The 15449-nt window shown below is 51.5% G+C and overlaps 1 protein-coding gene across 1 annotated transcript in view; it reads left to right on the top strand.

Moving 5' to 3' along the window:
• The window catches only part of SH3RF3 (SH3 domain containing ring finger 3), a 372468-nt gene that overhangs the window by 286768 nt on the left and 70251 nt on the right, over positions 1 to 15449 (top strand). The window contains exon 6 of the mRNA XM_003909107.5: positions 11749 to 11919. Within this exon, the coding sequence (XP_003909156.2) occupies positions 11749 to 11919 (171 nt within the window). The remainder of the gene's footprint in view (positions 1 to 11748; positions 11920 to 15449) is intronic.

Here is a 15449-nt window from a genome sequence, read left to right as displayed (position 1 = left end):
GGTTCACGCCATTGTCCTCCCTTAGCCTCCCAAGTAGCTGGGACTACAGGCGCCCGCCACCACGCCCGGCTAATTTTTTGTAATTTTTAGTAGAGACGGGGTTTCACCATGTTAGCCAGGATGGTCTCGATCTCCTGATCTTGTGATCCACCTGATTCGGCCTCACAAAATTCTGGGATTACAGGCGTGAGGCACTGCGCCCAGCCGAACAGGAGGTATTTCAAGCAAAAAAGCATTTTGAAGAGCAACTTGCCAAGCTTCAAAAGGTCTAGAAGTAGCTCAGCTGCTGGCACACGCTCAGCCACCTCTAAGCCCACTGGAAACGCCAGCCTTTCTCCAGTGGTCGGCAAGAAAGCTTCCAGTATCCTCCCACTGTGATTAAGCAATGTAATGAAAGGAATTTGAAAGGTGCCTATTTTTTACCTAGCTTCCTGAGCAGGCTACTTCCGGATGCCTTGAGACTGATATTCAAGTTTTCACCAGCACTGGACAAAAAAAAAAAATACTCCCTCCATCTCCTGCCATGCTCCTAGCTCAGTTCTGGCAGCTTCAGGCAAAGCTGGTGTCAAGGAGGCACATGGGAGGGTGGGGGGTGATGGGTTCGCTCCTCTTGAAGAATTGGATGCAGAATGCTATCTGAGGAAAGAAACCTGCGCCCACAGGGGATGGCCCTGATGGAATTTCCCAAACGAGAGGCAGGACGCAGGTCAGGTTGCTGAGGCCATGAGTGCTTCAAGGGCAAAGCCCAAATGGGTTTGTTTTGGAGTCCCATGACCAGCTGAATGCCTGTACACAGGCTCTCAGTAGCTGCCACTTGTTCTATGAGAGCAAAGGCCTCCCCTTCCTGGGTGCAGAGGGCTCCCCAGCGTGAGGCGAGCTCAAGGATTAGCCATCCGAGAAGGCTGCTCTGTCCTGGAGACCCAAAAGGTAACAGTTCCAGGCATGTCGCCCCTCAAGAGTTGTGAATATTCTGGAGGCCTCAACTGTGGACAAACCTCCAGGTCCCGGATGGCTTCTGAATTTGGTGCAGGTGTGGAGGGACCTCTTCTTCACCCAGTTCCCCTGCCCTGGGGGACAAGGTTGCTGTGACCTCTAGCCCTCCACCGTCTCCCTCTGGGCTTCTCCCCCAGGGGAGGGTACTTTCCACTCAACTTGAGATTTGGGTAAGAGGGAAGGGAAACTTACGTGTCGGACAACATCCTTCTAAGGATGACAAGGATTTAGGTAGGAATGTGTCTGCAGGTGACACAGCGGCCCTCCATGCAGCAGCTGGATCATGGGCAGCATGACCTGTGACTGGTGATGGTCCGTTCCATGTGTGTTCGTGGCTGTTATACTGAGATACTGAGTAGCAGTCACACGCCAGGTAACATTACATATGTTACAGCAGCATGCATGATGCATTCTGCAAACATGACATCCTTTATTTTATCCCCAGAGAGGAAAAGATCAGACTGACCTCATCAGTTTATGAGGGAGGGGAATTAGTCTGACTGCTCACCTGTCCTCTTCCGCCGTAAGACGCTGGTATTCCCACACGTACCTTACCTGTGGCAGGTACCTGGGGTGGGGGTCTGATCTAACCATTGTTCCCAAAATAGTATCTGTAAGTCACGTTCAGAAATCTGAAATTGAACATGAGATGTGCTGTCGTTGCAAAAACAACCACAGCAAACAACAGTGCGCTGCTGCCCGGAGAATGATGGCTTGGGGACTCCAGCCAGGGCCCAGATGGGGCTGATGTGAAAGTCAGTCATGCAATGACTTCAGGAGACCTCGTTCCTGATCTTCGTAATTGCATAGCTTTGACCTCTCCAGGCCACATCATGTGCGCTGAAACATGAGCCCTTGAGATTAAGAGGCCTGATCCCACACGGTTAGCATGTCGATGGCTGGATGATGTTCTTGCCCCTTCTTCCAGCATGTGAAAGGCTTCCATGGCGTGGATTCCCTAAGGGCTCAGTTGCCTGGAAACACAAGAAGGGTCTCAGTTTGCTCACCCAGTGCATGGAGGCGACTGTGAGTCTGCAGAGACATCTCTCATTCCTGCACCCCCTTTCCACCCCCTACTGTGTTGAGAATTCCACTGTCTGGCCCTGGGGCTTGTCCGCTATTCCTCTGACAGACCTGCTGTGATTTGGGAAAGCAGAAATATGAGTGTCTGCTCCTAGAGGCCATGCTCCTGGGCACAGCCAACCCACCCAGAGGGTCTCAATGTTGATGAAACGCTGTAAGTTGCCCCTGATTCGGAAGGGTTGATTCTCACCTCCACTTCTTCATGGGCATCTTAGAGCCACTGCCTGATGTGAAGAACCAGAGGAGGCAGGGAGAGGGCATAGGGCCACCCTGCAGGAGCCATCCAAGATGTCCCGTCATCACCTACAGCAATGGAGGAGGTGGAGGAGGAGGAAGAAACATGCATCAGACAGACATGCCTGGGTCTGGCTTGATCTGCGTGCTTGCAATCCGAGAGCAACGTAACTTTTGGCACAGAGCCTTGGTCTGGGACTGCATGTCAGCCTGCCATCAGAGAAGGAAACTTCCACAGTCGATGGGTGCAGTTCATCACCTGCAGGGAAAACCAGGTGCCCTGTGAGGTGCATGACCACCCAGATGGCACCTGAGGGGCCTGGGAGTCCTATCCAGGAGCCCAGAGGAAGACTTAGGGAGAGGAGGGGGTTGGCCTGCAAGAGGGAAAGGGAAGCCCAGGGGAATGGTGGTCAGCAGTTTTCATCCTCCCCTGCTAGGGTGCAGACCAGGGTCTCTGGATCTGGTGGTTGACATTGGTCATGTGAGACATGCTCTCTGTCATGGCAGGGATGACCTCGCAGGCCTTGATGTGATCCGGAGTGGCCTCCTCATGACCTCCCACTGCCATTTGTGCATGTGGTCAGAAGGCCACTAAACCAGCCTCAATAACAACAGTCCCCACATTCTAGGACACAGGAAAAGGACTGCTGACCAAACCATGCCAACACAAGACAGGGGCACCTTCCACCGCAAATTCAGGGAACAGGCTGGTGCTGCACTCAGCCTGCAATGGACTGGATCAGCGTGAGTTCAAGACAACAGACTTGGTAAAATAAGTCCCTGCCAGGCTTGGAACGAAGGCCTGGAGCAGCAAAATTACTGGGTACTGCTCCCAAGAGGTGTCTTAGAGGTCATCCATCCAGCCTCCTCTGACAGTGCCCAGCCTTGTGGTCAGCCTGGCCCCATGGTCAGCCCTTCCAGGCATTGGCGGCACCATCCTCAGGATATCACAGACAGATGCGACCAAGAATATGAGAGTGAGCCTGAGAACCACCGGAGGGGTGAGTGCTCTTCATCCCCACCTCTGCCACCTGCACCTCTAGAGAGAGGGCAGAGCTGGGACCCCAAGCAGGGGGGGAAGTGGAGGAGATGCAAGTGGGAAGAGCAGAGAATTTTATTGAGAGAGTCTCTGGATGACATAGAGCCTGGCGGGCAAAGGTCAGAGATGTCTGGGGCCGCTGCAGGGCCGGTTGCAGTGGAAGGAAGGAGATGCAGGCCCAGGTGGTAGCAGCACATCCCCAGCGATACCAGCATTGTCTAGGTTGGGTTTCCTGGAGGCAGACCCTGAGATGGGGAGGTTTGTGGGGAGTGCTCTCAGGACACACCTGAGCTGTGGCTGAAGGGAAGCCTCGTTGATCCTCAGGGCTCTGGAGCCGAGACAGCCCTGCGGAGTTTCCCCATTGGAAGTGAGCCAGTGCTGGCTTCAGGCTGCCCTTTGAAGAGGTAGTCATGGGTGATGATGCGCCCTGAGGGAAATTCCCAGCACAGCCACCACAGTGAGTGATCAGCCACTCATCGCCCTTCAGAGGCCCGAGGCTGGGCATCCCTGGGCCCTGTCCAGTGGTGGGGCTTCAGCCTCAGAATGCATCTGAAACACAGGCAAACCTCATTTCGTTGCACTTCATTTTGTTGTGCCTCACAGAGACATTTTTTTTTTTTTTTTACAAATGTAAGCTTTGGGGCAACCCAGCATCCACCAAGTCTAGTGGTGCCACTTTTCCAACATCATGTGCTCACTTCGAGGCTCTGTGTCCCATTTTGCTAATTCTCATAATATTTCAGACTTTTTCATTATATCTTCATGGTGATGTGATCAGTGGTTTTTGGTGTTACTGTTGGAATTGTTTGGGGCACCATGGACCATGCCCATATAAGACAGCGAACTTACTCAATAAGTGATGTGTGTGTTCTGATGGCTGCACGGACCCACCGTTCTCCTCATCTCTCTTTCTCTCCTCGGGCCTACCTTTTCCCTGAGATACAACGACATTGAAATCAGGCCATTTAGTAACCCTCCATGACCTCTAAGTGGTCAAGCAAAAGCTAGAGTCGAACATCTCTCACTTTCGGTCAAAAGTTAGAAATGATTAAGCTTGGCAAGGAAGTCAGGTCAAAAGCTGAGATAGGCTGAAACTTGTGCCAAACAGTTATCTAAGTTGTCAATGAAAAGAGAAGTTATTGAAGGAAATTATAAGTGGTACTCCAGGGAACACATGAATTATAGGAAAGTGAAACAGCCTGATTGCTGATATGGAGAATGTTTGAGTGACCTGAATAGAAGATCAGACCAACTGCAACATTCCCTTGAGTCAAAGCCTATCTAGAGCAAGCCCCTAACTCTATTCAACTCCATGAACACTGAGAGAGGTGAGGAAGCTAAAGGAGAAAAATTTGAAGCTAGCAGAGGTTGGTTCATGAGGTTTAAAGAAAGAAGCCATAAAAGTACAAGGTAAAGCAGCAAGTGCTGATGGAAAAGCTGAAGCAAGTTATCCAGAAGATGTAGCTAAAATCACTGATGAAGGTGGCGACACTAAACAACAGATTTTCAGTGTGGACAAAACAGCCGTGTATTGGACAATGATGCCATCTAGTACTTTCATAGCTAGAGAGGAGACACCAAGGCCTGGCTTCAAAGCTTCAAAGGACAGGCTGACTCTCTTTTTAGGGGCTAATGCAGCTGGTGACTTTAAGTGAAGCCAGTGTTCATTTACCATTCCGAGAACCCTAGGGCTCTTAAGAATTATGCTAAATCTACTCTGCCTGTGCTCTGTAAATGGGACAACCAAGCCTGGATGATAGCACACGTATTTACAGCATGGTTTCCTGAATATTTTAAGTCCATTGTCAAGACCTACTGCTCAGAAAAAAGATTCCTTTTAAAATATTACTGTTCATTGACAGCGTACTTGGTTATCCGAGAGCTCTGATGGAGATGTACAAGGAGATGAATGTTGTTTTCATGCCTGCTGACACAGCATTCATTCCTCAGCTCATGCATCAAGGAATAGTTTAGATTGTCAAGTGTTCTCATTTAAAAAGTACCTTTTTTAAATTTTTTTTTTTTTTGAGATGGAGTTTCACTCTGTTGTGCAGTCTGGAGTGCAGTGGCATGATCTTGGCTCACTGCAACCTCTGCCTCCTAGGTTCAAGCCATTCTCCTGCCTCAGCCTTCCAAGTAGCTGGAATTACACACGTGTGCCACCACGCCTGGCCAATTTTTGTATTTTTTTTTTTTTTTTTTTTTTACTAGAGACAAGTTTTTGCCATGTTGGCCAGGCTGGTCTCTAACTCCTGGCCTCAAGTGATCCGCCTGCCTTGGCCTCCCAAAGTGCTGGGATTACAATCGTGAGCCAGTATGCCTGGCCAAGAAGTACCTTTCATAGGCTATAGCTGCCATAGATGGTGATTTCCCTCATGGATCTGAGCAAAGTAAATTGAAAACCTTTGGAAAGGATTCAGCATTCTAGGATGAACATTTGTGATTCATGGGGAGGTCAAAATATCAACATTAACAGGAGTTTTGAAGAAGGTTCTTCCAATCCTCATGGATGACTTTGAGTGGCTGGTTCAAGACTTCAGTGGAGGAGGTCACTGCAGATGTGGAGAAACAGCAAGAGAACTAGAATTAGAAATTGAACCTGAAGACGTGACTGAATTGCTGCAATCTCATGAGAAAACCTGAACAGAGGAGAAGTTGCTCCTTATGGATGGGCAAGAAAGTGGTTTCTTGAGATAAAATCTACTCCTGGTGAAAATGGTGGGAACATCATTGAAATGACAAAGGGTTTAGAATAGCTCATAAACAGTTGATAAAGCAGTAGCAGGGTTTAAGAGGATTGACTCCAATTTTGAAAGAAATTCTACTGTGAGTAAAATGCTGTCAAACAGCATCAAATGCTATAGAGAAATCTATCATGAAAGGAAAAGTCAATGTAGCAAACCTCGTTGCTGTCTTATTTTAAGAAATTGCCACAGCCATCCCTGCCTTCAGCCACCACCATCCTGATTAGTCAGCAGCTGTTCACATCAAGACAAGACCCTCCATCAGCAAATAAATTATAACTCCCTGAAGGCTCAGATGATCATTAACAAGGCTGGAGTGGAGTGGCTTGATCTCAGCTCACTGGAACCTCCACCTCCTGGGTTCAAGCGATTCTCCACCCCCAGCCTCCCTAGTAGCAGGGATTGCAGGTACTTGCCACGATGCTAGGCTAATTTTCGTCTTTTTAGTAGAGACAGGGTTTCACCATTTTGGCCTGGCTGGCCTCAAACTCGTGACCTCAGGTGAACCACCTGCCTCAGGCTACCAAAGTGCTGAGATTACAGGCGTGAGTCACTGTGCTGGACAAATAAAATGTTTTTTTGTTGTTTTTTTGTTTTTTGTGGTTTTTTTTTTTTGAGACAGGGTCTCGCTCTGTCACCCAGGCTGGAGTGCAGTGGCACGATCTCAGTTCACTGCAAGCTCTACCTCCCGGGTTCACGCCATTCTCCTGCCTCAGCCTCCCGAGTAGCTGGGACTACAGGCATCTGCCACCACGCCGGCTAAGTTTTTGTATTTTTAGTAGAGACAAGGTTTCACTGTGTTAGCCAGGATGGTCTTGATCTCCTGACCTCGTGATCTGCCCACCTTGGCCTCCCAAAGTGCTGGGATTACAGGCATGAGCCACTGCGCCCGGCCAAATAAAATATTTCTTAATTAAGGTATTTACATTTTTTTAGACATAATGCTATCGCATAGTATGTTTATACTATACAGTAGCCCATTGTATACAAATAGGTGTCCCGCACGCTCCTCTGAGCATCTGCACTCATCCTCGCCCTGCCTGCAGTTCCTGGTCGCCTCTGAGCTCCTGAGCCTGCTTCAGCCCTTCCGCAGGACTTACCCAGCCCTCCCCAGCCTCCTGGCCTCCAGTGCAGCCCCTGACAGCACTCCTGCTATGGGTCTTCCCTGCAGAGTGGGTGCTGCACCTGGATGGAAGAGGTGAGGAGGAAGCACACACCTCCCTAACTCGAGCCAGCATGGCCCTGGGAGAAGAGCAGAAGTGGGACTTCTGGTAGGAGAACCGGGAATTGTTTACTTATTTTAGAAGAAGCATGAGCAAGCCACCATCTAGAGGAGAAAGGGGATGAAATTAGCGGAGGCACTAAAATACTTCGGTTTACTCTGATTAGAGCAGAAGAGAAATCTGCAGACAATTAGCAGCAAGTGAAGATCTTGCTATAGAAATAAGGAAGTGGTATGGGTAAGCGAAGGCTGTGCTGTTAGTTTCAACAGGCTGCACGTGAAAGCAGACACATGCCATGCCCAGCTGGGTCAGCCGAGTCGGCCCAGCCGCCAGCCTATCCTGTCTGTGCACTGTCCCAGGTGCAGTGAGCCCCTAGCCCCCATGCCTGACTGCACACCATGCCTGGAGGAGGCTGTACTTGTCCTCAGCAACCTGTCCTCAAGAGGTGCTTTTTCTAATTGGCATGAAAGCCCTATATACGCTACCAGGCAGTGGTGAGGAAGGCTCTCTGATCCTAAAATCCCATGATTGCCTTAAATAAGTACTTGAAGTACCAACCTGTGAGAATCTGCAGAGGTGATGTCTGAGCATGCGGGGTGGTCTTGAGTGTTATGGAGATGCCCTGAGCACTCCGCAGGGCCTGTGTTGAGCTGCCAAGGTGTTTTGAAGCAAATGGAAGGTGAGAGTTGGGCCCAGGAGCTAGGATGATGTGACCCCTGCTACCTACAGGTGCCACCCGGTTCTCCCTGCATGCCAGGCCCAGGTGCATGTGTCTATGAGGACTAGCTTGCCACTGAGTGCAGGGGACGCTGTCCAGCTCAGCCAGGAGACTCTGGACTGGCAGTCCTGACAGGACACAACTCACAGACATTGGTGGGAAACAGGGTAACAGGCGATGCCACTGTGGCTGCAGGGGGCAGCGGCAGAGACCCTGAGAGGTGGGAGGGAGGCAGGTTGGGAAGGGCAGGTCTCAGCACAAATTGCTCTTCAGTGTGATCCTTCCAAGGCCTCCTCTTGAGTACCTCAGGGAGGACAGCAGATGCAGGTGACCCCCACCTGGGCCAGGGCCCCCCCAATACGAGCCGCATGCCAGAAAACGGAGCCAGCACATCCATCTGCTTTTGGTGTCCCCTACGAGGCGCCCAGAGGGAAAAAAAGTAGGCTGAGAAGAGATTTTCCAAAGTGAAGCCAGGCTTATTTACATTCCGCTTCCCCCAGCAACCTGCACCTAGAGGCCGAACTTTAAACAGAGACCAGAGTCTCTGTTTAAGAGTGAAGGATTACTCGTCGACAGAACAAACTTAAAATAAGACAAAGAGACCCAGTGCACTAGTGCCGTGGTGCACGTCAGGGCAGCATCTCCCTACGGGTGGGCCACACCGGGCCTGTGCTTGGAGCGAGGGGTCGGCATACCCCATTCAGGACCCCAGCCTCCCCGAGTCACACGTCAGTGCGACTGCCGCTCTCACCTTGCCCAAGCCCTGCCCCAGCTGTGCCCCAGGCCGCACCGACAGCTCCAGCAGCCCAGCCCCTGGCCCTACCCCTGAACATGCGTGACCATGGACAGAAGCTCCATCCCCTCGAACTTTTGTGTCTGCAGCCGTGAAACCTCTGCGAGAAGGCCACAGACAGCCCTGGGGAGGAAGCATGTTGCACAGGGCCTCCTGAGCAGGGGTAGCCCTGCCTGGGGTTCCATGCTCCCAGGCCACCGAGCTCCATGCTGTGCGGGAGCATTGGTCTGGAGGGAGAAGTGGCCCAGCCCCAGTCGGCGTGTAGCCACAGCCAATCCATGGAATAAGGCCTCCACGGAACACAGGCCACTGAGCCCCCAGCTCTGCACCTTGCCTACCAGCCCAGCCCAGGAGCAGGAGGGAGAGGAGTCCATAAGCTGTGGTCAGCAGCTTGGGCATGTTCTGAGCCTGCCTTGGCAGCTGATGAACCCCCCACTCCAGAGCAAAGGCAGCCCCGGACCCCAGAACCAACGAAAAGGAGCTGCTGGTGCGGCCTGAGTGGCATACCACCCGCCCCTGGCCAGGAGCCAGCCCGGCTGCACATTCTGCGTGTGGCCACTGAAGCAAACTGCTCTGACACCATAAAGCAACAGATGAGGCTAACTTAAGCAGGATTTACACTCAACTGTATTTCTTTGAGAGCAGGCACATCACTTTGTGCATCATTGTTACTGATTCATAAGCCTTCCAGAGATCCAAGCCGTCTCTGCACTCTTCCTCTCCTCGTCTGCCTTCCTTTGCCTCAGCCCAGGCTGTGTGGAAGCCACTCTCCCCTCCGCTCCCCTTCTCTTTCCTCTTCCCCTCTCCCCTTCTCTTTCCTCCTCTATCCTCTCCCCATCCTCTCCCATCCCCTCCCCATCTCCTCCTCCTTCCTCCCCCTCCTCCTACCTCCCCCCTACTCCATCTCTCTTATCCCCTCTCCTTCTCCATCCTTCCCCGTTCTCCTCTCCTCCCCTCCAGCTTCTCTGCACAATACATAGGCACATGTTGGCTGCAGTTGTTTGTCATTTTCACTGGACTTTTCCCTTAGTGTATTTCCTCTATGGTGATCAGAACAGAATCACACCCTGGGTTCTCTCCATTTGTCACCTGGACATAGCATTGAAACTGTGTACACGGTTGGGGGGCGGGTGGAGTTCCTCTGCTGATGGCTTTGTGTATCCTCCTGAAGCCCAGAGTTGGTCCTAACTTCACTGTCAGTGTTCACCATTTCAAACAGGGAAAGAAACAAAGATGCCGGCCACAGTTGAAGCCCACAGGATGTCCCTAGGGGGAGGGCATGAGGGACACCTGTAAACAAAGGAAATAGCCAAGGTCATTGAATGAGGGCAGAGGGCCTTGCTATGTAGGATTAGGATGTTCGAAAAGGGTGGCAGATTTCATGTTAAGGCCAAGAAACTTTTAATCTCTACAAGGTTCTCATGCTGTTCTAGAATATTCCACACTGGTCCTCCTTTTTTCCTGCTTGAGCCCTCTTGAGCTGCATTCTGTTTCTGTTTTCACTGTAGAACTTTCCTCCAGCATCAGGAGGGTGCAGTGGGGGTTCTGTGAGCTTCCCTCACATCCCCAGAGACATACTGTGTACACAAGCCACTGGAGAGGGTCAACATCCCCACCCAGCAGCCTGCACTGGTGTGAGATCCCCCAGATGACTCTTCATTAACATTCATCTTTGGTCTCTTACTGAACTGAGGCCTCCACCAGCTTCCGTGGCTGAATCTTGTGAGCAAATAAAAATAATCTGATCGGTTCTCTCCATCCGTTCAAAACCAACCTTCCCCAAATCCCAAAAGTAGCAGAGCACTTTTGTAAGTATTATCCAGTCCTTATAAGGAAAAGATAGAGGGTATAGTTAAATATTTTATGAGAGTAGCTTGGCCCGTGGGCTGAGTTGGAGGCACAGCATCTAAACCCTAAGCCAGGATTTTCACCATTAAATTTAATCTTTTCTTGTTTGCAAATAAGACTTAAAATTAAGGCCGGGGTAATCCCAGCGTTTTGGGGAGGCTGAAATGGGAGGATTGCTTGAGACTAGGAGCTCAAGACCAGTCTGGGCAACATAGGGGGACCCCATCTTTACAAAAAATAAAAAACTTAGCACGGTGGCACACACCTGTGGTCCCAGCTACTTGGGAGGCTGAGGTGGGAGGATCACTGGAGCCCAGGCGGTTGAGGCTGCAGTGAGCTATGTTTGCACCACTGCACTCCAGCCTAGGTGACAGGGTGAGATACTGTCTCAAAAAAAAAAAAAGGTCAAATAATTAATCATGGCACAATTACTGCAAGGAAGTATGCAACCACAGTTTTCTAACTTAACCACCTTTCCCTTAAAAAGGGCCTCTGAGGTCTCTTCCAGCTCTGGTTGATTGGATAAGCCAGGCAGGAAAACCAGTCCAGGTTAGATTAAGTGAGGAAAACCCAGCCCAAGACTAGCTTAGCTCACCCTCAGTTTTCCCTAAGGTTTCCCTTGCTCAGAGCATCAGACTTTAGATAGCATGAAGAAAGAGGAAACCACCGGAAAGTCCAAAGACCTGGCCCTGGGATGCAGTTCAGAGGTCTTCGAGGGCTTTGGGGTCACTGTGCCTTACTGAGCTGCCTTCCCATCTTGTCAGATGGACAGGTGGAATCCTCCTAAGGCTGTGGGTGACAGGCACACCCCTTCCCTGCAGGCAGCTCCCTGCAGGCAGCTCCCTGCAGGCAGCTCCCTGCAGGCGCCCTCCCTCCCCTGCCTCGTGGGTTCATTGTGAGGAGTGAGCCGGGGAGGGTGTGTGGGGCCTCTGTAAACTGCAGAGCCCCCATAGACACTTGTGGGTCTTTTTAGGTTGGGCTCCTCCAAAGACAGCCTCCCCCCAGGAATGCCGGGCAGTCCCCTCTTCCCCAGGAGGGCTCCCACTGACACTGGCCCCATGCTTTGCCCACAGGTACCTGGCGCTCTATGCCTACAAGCCCCAGAAGAGTGACGAGCTGGAGCTGCACAAGGGAGAGATGTACCGGGTCCTCGAGAAGTGTCAGGATGGCTGGTTCAAGGGGGCGTCCCTGAGGACCGGTGTCTCTGGGGTGTTCCCCGGAAACTACGTGACACCCGTTTCCAGGTGAGGGCATGGTGGTGGCAGCCTGGGCAAGGAGAGGGCAAGGACCTACATGCCTTACCGCTGTTGTTACTGACGGAGGCTACTCTGTAAGCCGGGCCCAGAAGGCAGCAAGGCCTCCAGTGCCCAGGGTTCAGCCCCCGCTGGTGTCCCCAGACTCACATTTCACCTTCTGAGCTGGGTTTGCACTCAACTCCTTGACTGTCCTCAGCAGACATTGGCCACCAAGGGGAGAAGAACGGGAACAGGAGGAGCAGGAACAGGAAAGTCACCAGAGTGAGGTCTCAAATGTGAGTGTGTGTTTATGTGAGGACAGTGTGTGCACATATATACAGTAATACTCAGTGTGTATGCGTGTGCAGTGTGTGCACGCTTCTGTGTGCTTGCGTGTATGGTATTTGTACATGTGTGCAGTGTATGTGCAGTGTGCATGCCTGTGCGTATGCATACTGTAAGCACAATTTATGTGCACGTGTGCATAATGTAGGTACAGCATGTGTGTACGCAGTATGTATGCTTGTGTGTGCAGTATGTATGCTTGTGTGTCATCACATACAGATGTGTGATATGTAAAACACTATATACATATATGCAAAGGAAAAATGATATATTCCCAAAGGTTAACGATTGTTGAGTGGCCACATTGTGGTAATAGATTGTTTTTTCTTTGTGTTGTCAGTGTTTAATAAGTTCTTTGTTCTACTACTTTTATAAAATAGAATACGTAATTTTAGCGTCACCGAAGAGACAAGGGGGTTGTCTGGGAATTTTTCACTGAGATGAGGGTCCACAGCTTGGTGACATCAGTCAGCCTCACTGGGCATGGCCCTGTGTTGACACTGCAGCACACACACACAAGTGAAAGACGTGGCCTTGGGTTTCTCCTGTCTTTGGAACAGAGCTACAGTGGAAACAATTAAATAACCCGTAGACCCTGCATTGATTGCTGGGCTGATTCCCACTTGCAGAGTGTTCTCGGGACACATGTGGTGTTGATATGAGCAGCTCTAGTTCCTAAGGCAGTCTTCAGCCAGGGCCTCTCTCGAGGTGCCCAGAAAGGGCCTAGGGATTGATGGAGTTGCCCAAAGCCTGAAAGGTCTGCAGGCGCAGGGCTAAAGGGGCAGTTAGAAATCCTTTGCTCAGGTGATGCTCAGCAGGGAAAAGCTTGAGAAGCAAACTGCAGAGAGGCTTCAGGAAATGCACCCCCTCAAACCCAGCCACCTGGTCAGAGGGGTGGCTGCTTAGGGGGTGAGCTGCCCACAGCCTTCTGGGGCTTCGTCAGTGGTGTGGGGTGACTTGCCCAGCATGCGCAGCCCCGAAGGTCTCTGGTCTGGATTTCCCACGCCAGTAGCTACGGGTTGTGTCTCTCAGCCGGCAACCGGCCTGTGCTTGAAGCGCTTGACCTGGAGTTGGGCTCACCTGTCGTGTCATCAGATAGCCCTTGCAGGAAAGCACAGGTCACCCCTCTAGATTAGGGGACTCACTGACCAGCTGGCACCCTCCAGGAAGGCACAGCCTGAGATGGCACGTGTCCACACCTCCAGGCTCGCCCGCCCTGCTGGGGGGCATCACTCTGTCACACGCCCTACTCTTGTATGAGGAGGCGGTTCTTCCTCCACGCAGCAGGTTACAGCAGCAGCTTCTGAGGGAGGCCATCGGCTTCCCAGTTTCCAGTTTCTCTCCTCTGATTCTTCCTTTATCTTTACCTGAGAACTTCCACAGACCTTCAGAGATGTAAAGCCTGCAGTTTAAGTCCAGCTTCTTTGCGTGGCACTGGGGCCCTCCACCACCTGGCCGGGCAACTCCTGACGTGCATCAGTCAGCGTCACCACGGGGAGCTCTCTTAGGCAGCCCTCACCCCCACAATACTGGAATGCCTTCCACCCTCTTCCTGCTTCTGAATTAAATCACTGAATATCCTTCAAGAGCTGGGTCCTATGTCCACTTGCTATATGAAGCCTTGCCTGGAGGCCTTCATCCTTGCCTGTGCCATAGTCAGGATGGACAGCTCTACCCACCTTGTCATCCCAAGCAGCCCACTGACAAGTTCTGCCTGTTAGGGTCATCTACAGGCATGCAGGATCCCCCCTCACAGGCCAGCCCCTGCGCCACAGTAGCCATCTCCAGCTTTGTTTCCCTGGCTTCTTGCATACCATGTTCATATACGAGGTGCTCAATAAATGCTGATCGAATCAATACATGAAATCTAGTTGTTCTGATCAAAATGTCTCCTCAAGAACTGTCTTCTCCTGCTGCCAGGGAGTTTGTTATGGGAAGATCCTCCAGCTCCTGACACTGGAGCTCGTAGTGGGGCCCGGGCCCCTCCCTCCACCTCTGCTGTGCACCTCATGGTTGCTCACTCTCCTCAAGCCCTCTTGGTGTGTGTTTTCCAAAGAATGGCAGAGCCAGGAATAAACATTAAGCAAAAGCCACTCCAGATCGAGCCCCAGTAACTGCAGTGTTGGGAGGTCATTGAGTGTCCTCTCTGGTTCCTTACAGAACGAACCGCCCCCGGGTGGGCTGCCCCCAGGTCAGTATGTTAGAGGCCATGGGTCCCTCACTGCAATCCATAGCTCAGCACAAAACAGGAAATCTGGCCTTGGTCTTTATCCCCGGAAGTGGAAGACAGCTGTCTCCCTCCAAGGCTGTGCCCCCAGGACTTATAACTTTCATGATCCCTACTGGGTTTAGGACAATTGCCAAAGCCACCCAGCAGAAGGCGATGCCTTATCTGGCAGTGATTGGAGGGCGGGCGAAGGCCTACCCCTTCCTGCATAGACCTGGATTCACCAACTGTGCTTGCCCTCATCGTGCTGGGAGGCCCTGGAGTGCTGGTGGGCTCTCAGGGCTGCGAGTATAGTGCCCAGAGTTGAGCATTCTGAGTTCATTTAAAAACCTGGTGCGGGAGCCGGTGTGTGGCTCTTTCCGTGACGGCACGCACTAAGGAAGTAGGACTAGCCCAGGGTATCTCTGCTATCCTGCCATGAGGGCAGAGGGAGAGGGTTTTCTGCTGTCATGAGAGGCAGATGTGTGTCTTTGTCTGTTGTGTTCAGACTTGTCAATATCACCTTGCAAATTAGTGACTCATTTGTGAGCCCACTTTATTTAGTGTTTAAAAATGATTTCCTCGGGGAAAAGTGAGCTCGATGGATGGAAAATGGGATTTTTAAATTCATGGTTTTGGCTGACCTGCTAACAAGCTTGATTGCTGGGGTGAAGTTCAGCACAGCTCTGAGGGCTGGGGAAGGAGGACACCACCCAGGTTCCCTTAGCAGGTGAGTCCTTTTCCAAGAGGCCCCTCTCCTCTCAGCTGCTGTGCAGAAAGCCCTCACTCTGTGTTGCCGGGAGCTTCCTGCTAGAGGTCATGCCCAGTGGTACCAGCCACAGGGAGATGGCTGGACCAGGCCCAGTAGACAGGGGCAGGCAGCCTGTTCTCCCACCTGTGGCTTTTGGTGTGTCTTGGAATATGATCCTGAAGGGACGGAAACGGGAATTTACCCAGCTCTTGGACAAATGGAAGACATTTAAGTCCC

This window comes from Papio anubis, chromosome 14, assembly GCF_008728515.1.
Source record: "Papio anubis isolate 15944 chromosome 14, Panubis1.0, whole genome shotgun sequence".
Classification (NCBI taxonomy): Eukaryota; Metazoa; Chordata; class Mammalia; order Primates; family Cercopithecidae; genus Papio; species Papio anubis.
This window is presented reverse-complemented; position numbering and strand designations above follow the sequence as displayed.